Source organism: Papio anubis, chromosome 4 (genome assembly GCF_008728515.1).
Source record: "Papio anubis isolate 15944 chromosome 4, Panubis1.0, whole genome shotgun sequence".
Lineage (NCBI taxonomy): Eukaryota > Metazoa > Chordata > Mammalia > Primates > Cercopithecidae > Papio > Papio anubis.
The window spans coordinates 55869371-55882077 of record NC_044979.1 but is presented as its reverse complement, the minus strand read 5'-3'; the positions used below and the strand labels follow the sequence as shown (position 1 = coordinate 55882077).

The 12707-nt window shown below is 39.2% G+C and overlaps 2 protein-coding genes and 1 non-coding gene across 18 annotated transcripts in view; 2 read left to right on the top strand and 1 right to left on the bottom strand.

Annotated features, from left to right (window-relative positions):
• FBXL13 (F-box and leucine rich repeat protein 13) overlaps positions 1 to 12707 on the bottom strand; it is a 276151-nt gene that overhangs the window by 18052 nt on the left and 245392 nt on the right. For all 12 annotated transcript variants that reach the window (XR_004183440.1, XR_004183441.1, XM_017957017.3 and 9 more), the window contains one exon: positions 5054 to 5188. Coding sequence is in view for 10 of the 12 variants with exons in the window: in XM_017957017.3 (XP_017812506.2) it covers positions 5054 to 5188 (135 nt within the window). In the remaining 2 variants the exon portion in view is untranslated. The remainder of the gene's footprint in view (positions 1 to 5053; positions 5189 to 12707) is intronic.
• The window catches only part of FAM185A (family with sequence similarity 185 member A), a 170057-nt gene that overhangs the window by 82566 nt on the left and 74784 nt on the right, over positions 1 to 12707 (top strand). Inside the window, exon 8 of one of the 5 annotated variants that reach the window (XM_021935324.2) lies at positions 8600 to 10667. The exons of 2 other annotated variants lie outside the window; for them this stretch is intronic. In XM_021935324.2, coding sequence (XP_021791016.2) covers positions 8600 to 8752 — 153 coding nt within the window. In that variant the 3' untranslated portion in view covers positions 8753 to 10667. Of the gene's footprint in view, positions 1 to 246; positions 566 to 8599; positions 10668 to 12707 lie in introns of those variants that run through there. 2 more of the 5 variants (XM_009203567.4, XM_017957030.3) reach the window with 2 other exon arrangements.
• LOC116274713 lies at positions 7093 to 7198 on the top strand. Its single transcript, XR_004183495.1, has one exon. It is a non-coding gene; the product is annotated as a U6 spliceosomal RNA (small nuclear RNA).

The following is a 12707-nucleotide window of genomic DNA, read 5'->3' as shown; positions in this document are numbered from 1 at the left end:
ATAAGATATATTTCCAAAAGAGGGAGAAGCTCTTAGGAAATTATCTTCTTGCATATTATGTTATATTATGCTATATTTGGCTATTTCCTACGAGCTCTATTGTATTATTTTCATTTATTTGTGAGAATGTAGCTGTGGTAGATTAAAAATGGCCACAAATGCTTTGCAGCTACTCTCAGGAAGAAGTAGAGTCTGTTTCCTCACCTCTTGAATCTAAGATAACCTTGTCACTTGCTTTGACCAAAGGAATGGAGCAGAAGTCATATTCTTCTGAGCCAGGCCTCAAGATGCCTTGCAGCTCCTGCCTTTAGCCCTTAGCCTCTTGGAGTGTATTACTGCCCTTGAAGCAGCTCAGCTAGCTTGGTGGAGGATGAGACCACATGAAGCAGGAGGAAGCTGTCCCAGCTGGGTCCCCTAGGCCAACCAGCTCTAAGGGGAGTCAAGAGATGACTGCTGCTGCTTGGGCAACCCTGGGGCCAACCACTATCAGAAGAACCACGCAGCCGAAACCAGCCCAAATTCCTGGCCCATAAGATTGTGAGAAAATAAAATGTAGTTGTCTTAAGCCACCGAGTTTGAGAGTGACTGGTTACATAGCAATAGATCAGCCAATACCATGTGCCAGAAATCTCACCCTTTGTAATATATAGTAAAATATGACCCATTGATCATTTCTTTAACTTATGACCATTTTGAAACCTCTAATTGATTTTCCTTATGGTCATTTTAAAACCTCGAAGCTGAAAGAATTTCCAAACATGTTAGCCAGCTGCACTAAGAAAATAAAGGTTGAAAAGGGTAGGGTTGTCATGGGGAATCCCAGAAGTAGCAAATCTCTTACTCCTCTCCCATTACATTACAAGTCTGTGGAACTGGGATAAAGTTACCTCACTAAATCCTATTTGCTCAATACTCTATACCTTTCCACTCCTAATTTCCCCATCTGTAAAATGAGGGTAATTTAAAACAGACAAAAAATAGTATTTACTCTCATCTCCCAGTGTTTCAGTGGTCTGGAGACATTTCTCCAAATAATAAACTTTTTGGGTAAAATGTTTTACCATATTAGTATAAGAGAAATTCTGTGCATGCCCTGGGGATTTCTCCCAGCTCACAAGTTTGTGTAGCTTTAACTGAGCCCGGGGCCTTAGGGAAGAGCAGCCGGGCTTTGTGACCTGGCTCAATCACCTTCTCAGATGTATTTCACCTGCAGGACAGTTCAAGTAACCTTGGGCACACCCCTTCTCTCCCTTTTGTAGATCGTCATTCTCAAGCATAACTATAGAATGTGCTGGGATGTAGCATCCTGAGACTGAGGATAGGGGGTACTGACTGGAACAGCCAGGCTCTGTTCCAATTCCCCCGAGAAACAGGACATCTTTGTGCTTCAGCCCAGTGGGTCAAGTGAACCCCAGGTTATAAAACCCAAGGTGGTCCACCTTCCAGAGTCCTTCAGCTGTGGTGCAAGTGGAACATTTACAGTTGAGATTTCATCCATCTTGAGCAGCTTTCCTGAGCCTTGGGAAACAGGCTCTCCAGGAATCCTGTCTCACTAGACTCAGACAAGTTGGTAACCAGTGCACAGTGGACCTGCTTCACGTCACCTACGCTTTTAGGACAGAAATGCAGTTCTAAAGCACTGGCCTGTTTTCACTTACCTTATCCCTCTCAGAGGTGTATTGCAGAGACATTTTGTTCAGGGCTTCGCTTTAATTTTTCTCATTTCCCACCCCCTTTTCTTTCTAATCATTACTAACTCCTACTTCACATCAGTCATGAGGGTCAAAAGTGACAGTGTTAATCACAGGGCCTAGTGCACTGCTGAGTGCTTTGAACTGGCCCCAGAACAACCAGCTTTTCCTCTGATTTGCAGCTATCTTTGTTTTCCTTGGCATTTTAGTGTCGAGTAGGATGAGGTCACAGTACTACTGACTGACCTTGAAGGTGAGGTAGTTGCAAGGAAAAGCTGGCCTTTCTGGGATGGATAAGATGACCATTCAAAATTCACCTGTGGACTTTTGGAAAACCTGGCACAGAATGATGAACCAGATACCAACATGTTTTACGGCTCATCAAAATCGACATAAGTGGAATATGTTAGGCTGGACCACAGCCTTATGAATTCAGGGTGAGTTGAGGAGTATTCAGATTGGTCCAGATGATGGGCCCCACATCTGAATCAGGATGCTCATCTGACTCACAGTGTGACCAGAATTAATTCAGATGGTAAAGCTAAACCTTTCTACTCCTTTATATCCGAGTTCTAAAATAATCGACTCCACTTTCTTCCTCTGTCTCCCTCTAAACTTTTGATATAGAGTGATGCATTTCATGCATATTTGTTTAACATCCCCCTTAGCTTCTGGGCTGCAAGACAATATCCATGCACAGTTTACAGAAGGAATTCCCTCAACCTTCATAACAAAAAACAAAAAACCAAAGCAAGCAAACAAACAAAATCCTCTGCCCTGTTTTCTGTTTGCACTGGAGCCTCTTCTTTTCTCATTCTCCTACTTTCTGCTTTAGAGCCACTAAGACACCCAGTCTCCATCTGTGCCTGCTTTACAGCCACAGCAATTCTCATTTCTCACTAAACCATGTGTTGCCCATATGTCTGTGTGCTATGAACGCAAGAATCCTGGTGAACTATCACTGTTTAAGCTGCAGAGAGTCAGTTGGTCAGTGCTGCTAGTGTTCTGGGTCCCTTGACCCAGCTCACTGATAGAACCAGATGATGCTGACCAGAAAGCCATCTGGTTCCCATAGTTCTAAACAACTATATTATTAAACAAAAATAATTTTTGCTGTGAACTTTTTGGCTTAGTTTTGTCATGGTTTACCACATCTTTTTCCCTGCCGCCTCCTCCTTTTTATTGCAGTACAATTAGCTAACCATACAAACCAAACAACATAGAAGCTGAACTTCTAGATTAAATAAAGCATAGGGCATCTTGAGAGTTGATGTGGATGCTCTAGTAAACAAAAACCTTCAGTGTGCACAATAGAATAGAACAAGATTGTTAATAACCTTGTAATTTCTGAGGATTTTCAAAAAGATTTCTTAGTTTTCTTCCTTCTTCATATTTTGCTAACTCCAAGTTTTTCCTGTTAATTTGTGTTGATCAGTATCTTCCACTTTAGAGACCTTCCTCTTGTATCTGGTAATCCTTTTGTTCATGATTAAGAGTGGAGGACTAAAAACTAATCGGAAGGTCTGAGTACATGCATCTCTATTGTAAGCTTCAATGAAGGATGATCTAGGTGGGTTATTTGTTGGGAACCCCCCACCCAGCCGTCAGTTATTTTAGGTCTTTCATCTTGGGCTAGTCAGGGTTCCCAGAGAAGAGGCTACCAATCTCCCACCTGGAAAAAAAGATCTGGCCACCAAGTTCTTGATGCTCAGTTGGAAAAAGTGCTTGAATATCTCTGCACTCAGCATTCAGTCACTTAGTTAGCCTAGCAACCCTCTGTTTTACTATCTCTAGAGTAGTGGGCAATTAAAGAACAATTTTGGCCCTCGCCTCCACCAGAGAACATTTGGTAAGGTCTGGAGGGATGGGATCTTACGTGCTACTGACATATAGTGAGTAGAGGGCAGGCATGCTATTAAACATGTACAGTGCATAGGATACACACACACACCCCACTACAAAGCATTATCTTGTCCAAAATATCCATAGTGTCAGGGATGAAGAAACAGAATTTAGGAAATAAATCTCCAAGCTTCTGTTTAGGGTGGGGAGAGACAGTTGCCCAGATTTATGGAGCAGAAGCTGGAATATAGAGATCTATCTACTTCTTAAGAATCTCTAACTCAGTCATCATTATTTTCATCACCACTCTTAAGCCAGTTCCAAAGGTACACGGTGCTCCCAAGCTTGAAGATTGTGGTGTAAATCAGATTTTTTTTTCCAGCTTTCTCTACTGTTGGCTTAGGATTCAAAGCAGTTTCTGGTCTGCTAAATTAGTCCATCTATTTTCAAGCTTCCAAATTTTTGTTGCTCTTGTCTCCTCTCCTGTTTTCCTTATCCATGTGGGCCCTCACTCTTCATGTCTAGTTTTGGTAGGGTTTCAAGAGGAACAAAATTATATGTGTATATGCAGTCTACTATTATTAATCCAGAACCCGAGATCTCTAGTTCTTTACATGGAGATATGTCCATAGTATATTAAAAAGTAGGTTACAATGTATTTTGGAAAGTATGATTCTGTTATTTTTTTTAAAAAGGCAAAACACAAACTTTCTATAACTATTTCTAATCTCTCTGTGCACAGAAAAAAAAAAAATCTAGAAGAATAAAATACCAGCAATGGTTATGTCCAGGTGATGATAAGACAATGGATATTTACTTTCTTCTTTAAGCTTTTACATGTAGATCAAATTTTTCATAATGAGTACTTCATTTATATACAGAGGTTCAGAAAAATTATAAAACGCTTGAAAATAACACAAAAGATGATGGTATGTCCTTGGAGTGTCAACCTAGGACACTGTTTAACAGGCCTACCTGGAGAATTCTGTAGGAAATCATGCCTTTGTTTGACATACTATTTACTGTTCACTAAGGCCCCAGCTCAATGAAGTTATATGTTAATTGTTATATTTTTGTCCAGGAAAGACGCAAATTATTTGTATCTCGTAGAAACTGTAACCCCAAGGTTATAGATTTAATAACTTGTAAGACATTTTTAGATCTAACCTAATACTCTTAATCCAACATTCTTTCATCAGTTCCTATAAATACTAAGTTCATTCAAATGCTCTACGTACTGGCTTTGTCATTTTGTTGGTCCTCTCATTAGTGAATTAAAGAAATCTTTGACACATGTTTATATTTGTATGAAAATTATATTTTTAACTTTTGGAAAATTCTACTTTGACACCAATGGAATCATAAGCTATTTCCAATCTGAGGATAGAAAAAAAAAATCCAATGAATACCTCAACCATGGCAAAGAAAACACATTCTGAGTCCAGCCCTGACTGCTGTTCTGCCTTGTCCCATGGCAGTGCTTAAACTGAACATGTTTGAGCCCTGACTCCTGCACATACCTTTGGACAGCCAGCAATGCTGAGAGACGTGAGGTTAATGCAGTAAATGGCCAGTGCTTTGATAATCATATCTGACAGCTGGGAGCAATAAGAGACATCCAAATGTTCCAAGATCAGTGAGCTTTTGCAGAATGCCTGCAAGAAATTCCAAGGTCAATTTTTTCTTTTCTTTAGTCATCTAGAGCTATCCTACTAATAGCAGCTTATTAAATGTACATTTCAGTCCCTGAAATACAGATGTTAGATCTTGATGCCCCCAAAAAATAATTTTTAAAAAACCCATGTTACATCCAACATCTCTTTATAGCAAAAGATATTCACAAAGCAGCTTAACAGCTTAGTGATATTCAAATACTTGCTAACAAAATTTGGTTTTCTTGAAGTTAGGTCTAATGAAATTTGACTCACATGGTCAGTAATTATTAATTACATTCAGCCAAATGAGTGGAAGAAAAGAAATCTGAGGGTAAGATTAGATGGCAGACGCTCCAAGATTGACAGTGGAATGTAATGGAAAGAACAAATTCTTTGGAATCAGACAGATCCGAGTTTTACTTTCATTTCTACCACTTACTACCTCTGAAATCTTAGCAAGCTATTACCTTTCTGAGCCTCAGTTTCCTTTTTTTTTTTTTTTTGAGAGTCTTGCTCTATTGCACAGGCTGGAGTGCAATGGTGTGATCTTGGCTCACTGCAACCTCCGTCTGCCAGGTTCAAGTGAATCTTGTGCCTCTTGTGCCTACTGGGATTTCAGGCGTGCATCACCACGCCCGGCTATTTTTTTTTTTTTTTTTTTTTTTAAGTAGAGATGGGGTTTCTCTAGGTTGCCCAGGCTGGTCTTGAACTCCTGACCTCAAGTGAGCCACCGTCCTCACCTCCCAAAGTGCTGGGATTACAGGCATGAGCCACCATGCCGAGCTCCTCTTTTTTAACTTAGGGAAAATAATATCTACTCTCTAGCATTGTTTCGAAATGCTGAAATGTTCACCTGAAACATCTAGGGCTAGAAAAAGGCCTGGAAATCATTCCTTTATATCAATACTTCTTAATTTTCATTCCTACTTTTCAGTTAAAAAATAACTCAGTGATAAGAATCCATGAGGAAATAACACTTAAAAGTTCACAACTCAGCAGTTATACAAGAACAAAATGATCCACAAAAGTAAACCTGTCATTGCAAAAATATATTTAAAAAGCAATAGGAGTGGAAATTGGAAACCATGATAGAAAGAAAGAGAGAGAGAGAGAAAGAAAGAAAGAGAGAGAAGAAGTAAGGAAAAAGAAAGAGAGGGAGGAAATTTCCCCCCCAAAATGTGAGATTATAATAACTACATGTGCTCAATCACTCTTAAGGATTCTGCCTCATTATGAAGCAGCTCCTCTTAGAATACAAAGTTAGAGACCTCAATAAATGATAGTTTACCATTAATTTCAGTTGTAAGTACTAGATTTTAGTAACCCTAGTGGGTTACTAAAGACACTTCTTATTTATATGTAAAAATAGATGTCCATTGGACTACATGTGATTTTCCTCTCAGGAATAAGAGAAGGGTCAGTGCCTGGGCATCAGAATGACGGTTTACAGGTAAAACCACCAGTGGGCCTCTCTCCCACTGCTTATGCCAATTTTCTCTTGTTTTAGCCCTAAGGAAGTTTGGAAAGAACTAGTTAGCCAGCTATTTTCTTTAGCAAGTTAACAGAATAGGGAAGATTTCCAGGAGAGGCAGTGTAGCCTAACAGTTAAAACTAGGACTGTGGCATCACACAGAGTGGGGTGAGAAGCCTGGCTCTGCTACTGTAGGTTACTGAACCTCTCAGAGCCCCAGTGTCTCCTTGGGCAAAATGGTAATAATAATACCCATATCAAAGAGTGGTTGTGTAGATTATATGAAATAATATATATATACCTGATGTGGCTCTTAGCACAAAATAGATTCTCTAGCTATCTCTAAGATTTTATATACTGTGTTATAGTTGAGAGGCAGTATGCACATTGGCTAGTGCTTGGCACATAGTGAAGACCCCATAAAAGTTAACTAGTGCTTACTTCAGCAGCACAGATACTAAAATTGAAAAAAAATACAGAGATTAGCCTGGCCCCTGAACAAGGATGACACAGATTTGTGAAACATTTAATTTTTTTTTTCAGTTAGGAGGAGAAAGTTCAAGAGATCTATTGTATATGATGACTATAGTTAATAATAATGTATCGTATACTTGAAATTTGCTAATGGATTTTGAATGTTCTCACCATAAAAAGTATCATAAGTATGTAAGGTGATGAATGTTAATTAGCCTGATTTAACCATTCCACTGTGTGTGTGTGTGTGTGTGTGTGTACAGCATGTTGTACTTCATAAATATATACGATTTTTATTTGTCAGTTAGAAATTTTAAAGCCATTAAAAAGAATAAGATAAATGTTAACTACTATCAGGATTTGCACATGACACCAATAATAATAAAGATGCACACATGTATTGTACTTTGAGAAAAACTGAAAGATATTGGTTATTTAACCCTAAGTCATCATCTTTTCCTGACCACAAAGCCAACAGTGATTCATTCTTTGATCTCAGGCAGAACTTGTCTTTTTCAACTGATTCAGCACTTAGGGTATTTGACTAATTCCTGTATTGCATGAAAATCTGTCTTGTCTGGCAACTACGTGATGGCAAAAATTAGAAGGGGCAGCTTGTCAGGAGATAGCTTGGGACCTGTCGCTGCAGATAATCAACATAGTGGGGCACACCCAAGGAGGTACAGAAAGGAATCTACCTTTGAATTACTGCAATCAGTGGCCATGAATCTCAGTTTGGAGATTCAATAAGAATGCAGTAAGTCTCTTGTACTGCCTGGAAATCTGCTTTCATAGCCCTTTCCCAAACATCATATTAGAACACAGTAAGTGTTCAATAAATACTAGTTGGTTCACTGATCCTTTATGTATTCAAGAAAATTAAGAAGTCTCTTTTAATAATACAAGAATTTTTATGTTGCAAGGAGTAAAGTGACATTGTTTTCCCTTGTTAGAGACATTAACATTGTTAGAGAGAATGGACAGAGTTAAAGGAACCAGAGAAAAATTAAAGCAAGAAAGAATATTTAAACTATAAGAATAATTTATTGAAAGATGAAACAAGCTTTAAAGGGAGATTCAAGGCTTTTTGTGTCTGCAAATCCTCTTCAGTAGCATCTGCCAATGTCTTGGACTGCTCAAATCAATTCTGCCTTATGCCTTTTTAAAAGCTCTAATATTCTTTAAAGCCAAATGTTCTCAGAGATTTTAAATTTTAAAATAATTTAAAAATGATTACAAGGTCTATGATACATTCATGGTACCATTCTCATCCATGGAAAACCTGAGGCACAAAAATTGGTCTAAGGCTTTATGCTAAATCAGTGGCAGATTGGCGAACTAAAGTCAGAACTTTTCCCCTCTTATAATCTGTGTTTTCCTTTAAACACATATAAGTCATATTAAGTACTTAAATCTGCAAGCATGTTTCAACATAATCACTCATGAAATTCCATTTCCCCCTACAGATAAGATTACAGTATACACTTCTGGCTCCAGTGCTGCAGAATCATACTTCTATCCATGCTGCCGATTTTCTTTTCTTGGAAAATACAACACTAAGTTTCTTCCAAGTCAAAATCTTTTACAGTAAAGACAGAGATAAAATGCTAACATTATAAAGTTTGGCTCCTCTCCCGTGTATCAGCCAATTTTGCTGTGGGTTAACAATCTGGAAGAAAACTTGCATATCTCTCAGCGAGTTAGATCATTCCTTCTTGTGTCTTCTGAGCTGAGTCACAGTGTAGGGGCTTAATGACTACATTCCTAAATAGGGGATGTAGCGGAGACTGAATTTCACTCACATTGATTGACTGTCACAATAATGTGCTTCTGCCAAAATCCTGATTTAAACCACTTCGACAGGTGGCAGCTTCTAGCCTTAGAAAAGCTCACTTTGTGCTGCAGACTCGTAACACCATCTCTTGACTATTCGCCTCATTAGGTCCCAATTAATTCTACTGCAAAGTTGGGGAGTTTTTCCTTGTTTGTTGGTAATTCTGGGGAAAAAATGTGCTGGCAAGAACCATTTTCTATAATGAAGACATTTTTGGCTGCCCCAAAGGCTAAAATGCAATTTCTACAATTTTAAGAGATCAACGAAATACAAAAACTTCAGTTTCTTGGGCCTCGTATTTGAGGCCCAAAATATCTACATCGCATATCCCATGAGATGCAGAACTACACTCCACCAACAATGGCCTTGTTCCCACTGGGCATCAGAGCAAGTGTGACTGGTCATGGCCTGGCACCACAACTAAACTCTGCAGAGCCTGAAGCTGCCCCTCCCGGAGATGCCACTCTTGCATTCCCACCCTCCCTGCCAGGGAAACCAGGCTGAGCAAGGCTTAGCGAAGGCCCCACCTCAGAGGAGCTCACTGTTTTAAAACATGGAGAGGACTCTGAAAGGGAAAGGGGGACAAGGCCAAGGACCAAAACAAATATTTCCAAAGACACTTTCATGATGAAAGTTGTTACAAAATTAGATGGTGATTTGAGGGATAAACTTTGGCTTCATACCAGCTCAAATGTGGTTTATTCTACAGTCTTCCCCAATTCTTCCCTGTGGAAGAAATGCGCTCTCAAATTCTTATAAGCTTTTCTTTCTTTTTTGACAGGGTCCTGCTCTGTTGCCCAGGCTGGAGCATAGTGGCATGATCATAGCTCACTGTAGCCTCGAATTCCTGGGCTTGAATGATCCTTCTACCTCAGTCTTCCACATATGTGCATGCTACTGTGCCTGGCTAATTTTTTAATTTTTATAGAGACAGGGTCTTGCTATGTTGCCTAGGCTGATCTCGAATTCCTGGCCTCAAGTGATCCTTCTTCCTTGGCTTCCCAAAATGTTGGGATTACAGGCATGAGCCACCACGCCCAGGCAACTTTCTCACTTTCTACTTGTATTATAGTTATTCATATAAGCGTCTTATCTTCTGCATTGACTGTAGCTTCTTGAGGGTAGAATCCATGTCTAATTTATCTTTGCCAACACCTGGCCTGCAGAATTAGTTCAAGATGAGAGAGTATCCAAAATGAATGAAGAATGCTTCTCAGCACAGGAGTGAGGAGAATGAGCTTCCTTAGATGAACCTCAGAATACTAAGCCCTGTCCTTCTTCTCACTTGGCTCAGTAACTGCCAGAGGCAGCATACAGGGTTGGTTAAGAGCACAGTCTGGGGGCCCACTGGCTTGAGTTCAAATCCTGCCATGAGATGTTTTGGGTCTATGGATAAGTTACTCAACCTCTCTTACCCCTCAATATTCTCATCTGTGGCGTGGGAATAACACAGGAGTCACTTAATATGAGGAGTAGCACCTACTTCATTGAGTTGTTGGGGAGATTAAATGAGTTAATATGAATAAAGCAGTTGAACAGTACCTTGCACATAGTTAGCAGTCAGTAGATAGTAGCTAGTAGTATTATTTGTATGCACTGCTTCTCTGTGGCTGATTGCCAAATTTTTAAAATCATGAACACCATAGTAAAAAAAAATTTTTTTTTTTTTTGAGACAGAGTGTCACTGTGTCACCCAGGCTGGAGTGCAGTGGCATGATCTCGGCTCATTGCAACCTCCACCTCCCGGGTTCAAGAGATTCTCGTGCCTCAGCCTCTAGCTTGGATTACAGGTGTCTGCCACCACGCCCAGCTAATTTTTGTATGTTTAAGTAGAGATGGCGTTTCACCATGTTGGCAGGCTGGTCTTGAATTCCTGATCTCAGAGATCTGCCCACCTCGGCCTCCCAAAGTGCTGGGATTACACATGTGAGCCACTGTGCCTGGCCTAGTAAAAATATTTTGAGCATACGCTTTCAATAAATGTATATTAATGTACTTTGTAAATTATATAGGCATATAACTATTCAAATATATATCATATATTTAAACATATAAAATAAAATGTATGAGATAAAAAATAAATCTAACATTTCTAGGACTTTTAATATTTTCTCATCACACCAAAAAAATTGTGTTATTCATTTGCTGGAATACGTACTTTCTCTGGAGACGCCTACCCAACAGCACACCTTTGGTTGCCAGTAAATCTTGATGGCTTACTGGCTACACAGATCCTGAGCATTTTGTAAAAATAAGGGAATCATTTTTAACATATAAAATATCACAGATGCATAAAAAGAAGGCAAATTGGAAGAAATTAAAGAACAGAAAGGGTAAGCAGTGAAAGAGAATGTATATTGGGAAAACCAAAAGGAAAGATGACCACGAAAAGACCAAAACAAAATATCTTTGAATTGTATTTGGTAACTAGAATTTGTTGAGAAAAATTTTAGAACAGCTTCAGGTTTTAGATTTTCTCTCCAAAATAAAAATGAACCAGGGTTGGACTACCCAAAAGGCAATCAGATATTTTTCTTGTTGCCTGTGGCATAACTCACACTTTTTCCATTTATTTAAGTTTATTTTAAAAAAGGGTGCCTAGTGGCCCAATCACCTGGCACCAGTCCAGGGTCCTCTGTGGGACAAGAAAGGTGGGGGAATTCCTTAAGCTAAAATAATCAGCCTGAAAGAGTTGATGGGTGTCTATTTGCACAGCCAGACACTTCACCTTTTGTTCTTAGTGTTTCCCAAGAAAATGACAACTCAAAATGTTTACTGTAAGGACAGTCACACCATCCTATGACCTCCTCCATTTAAGGATCTCTAAGAAATAATGAGTTCATGAACTATTATCAGTACTGCTTTCACCTCCCATTTGTGGACATAATAGAATAAGAGGTGATCTAATCAAGGGAGGCTACCAGTCTAATGGAAAAAAACAGAGCCTGGAATCTGAAATTGTATCTATGTGACCATGAACAAGTCATTTAACCTCAAGTTTCTTCATATATAAGAGGAGAATGAAAATAACTGTCTACCTATCTCACAGGCCTATTAGAAGATGAAAAGAAAATGTGTATTCTAAAAGCTCTTGGAAGACACGGACCCTGGGTTTTGTCTGTGAACCAGAGAGATCCTGGAACGATCCTATCTGTGATGTATGTGATGAGGGATTTAGGATGAGGAAATATAATAAACAAAATTTAACTGGAACTGATAGGGAGGGTTATTACAAATTATAACAAGGAGAAATCATAGCTCCTGTGAAACATGCCACAGGCATTTGTTTATGTCAGGCGAGGCACAATGAGCAAAGCCTAGGTGTGTCACATAGAAGAAGGATCAAAAACATATCAAAAACCTAAACAGAGGTTTAAGAAACAAAAGAAGCAAACATTCTGATGTTTATTTTCCCTGTTTTTTTATGTTTGCCTTCAGACAATCTGACAGTTTTTTTTTTAACTTTTGGCAAGTTTCATCTTACATAGGATAAACTAATGTTCCAGGGGCGGCTTAAAGAGTGGGAGAGGGCTCCTATTGATTATCCTCCTTTTAACACATTCTCTTTTAGTTCTGTTCTGTGGATCCTCAACATGAAAAGAACAGATGTGCACATTCATTTAGCAAGTTCAGCAGTGCTTCAGTTGTCTGAGAGTGGTTCTTCCCCAATGGGAGTGGGCAAGAAGCCAGGACTGGTGTGGGGTGTTCTCAGCTTCAGCTGTTTTTCAGCCAAGAAAACA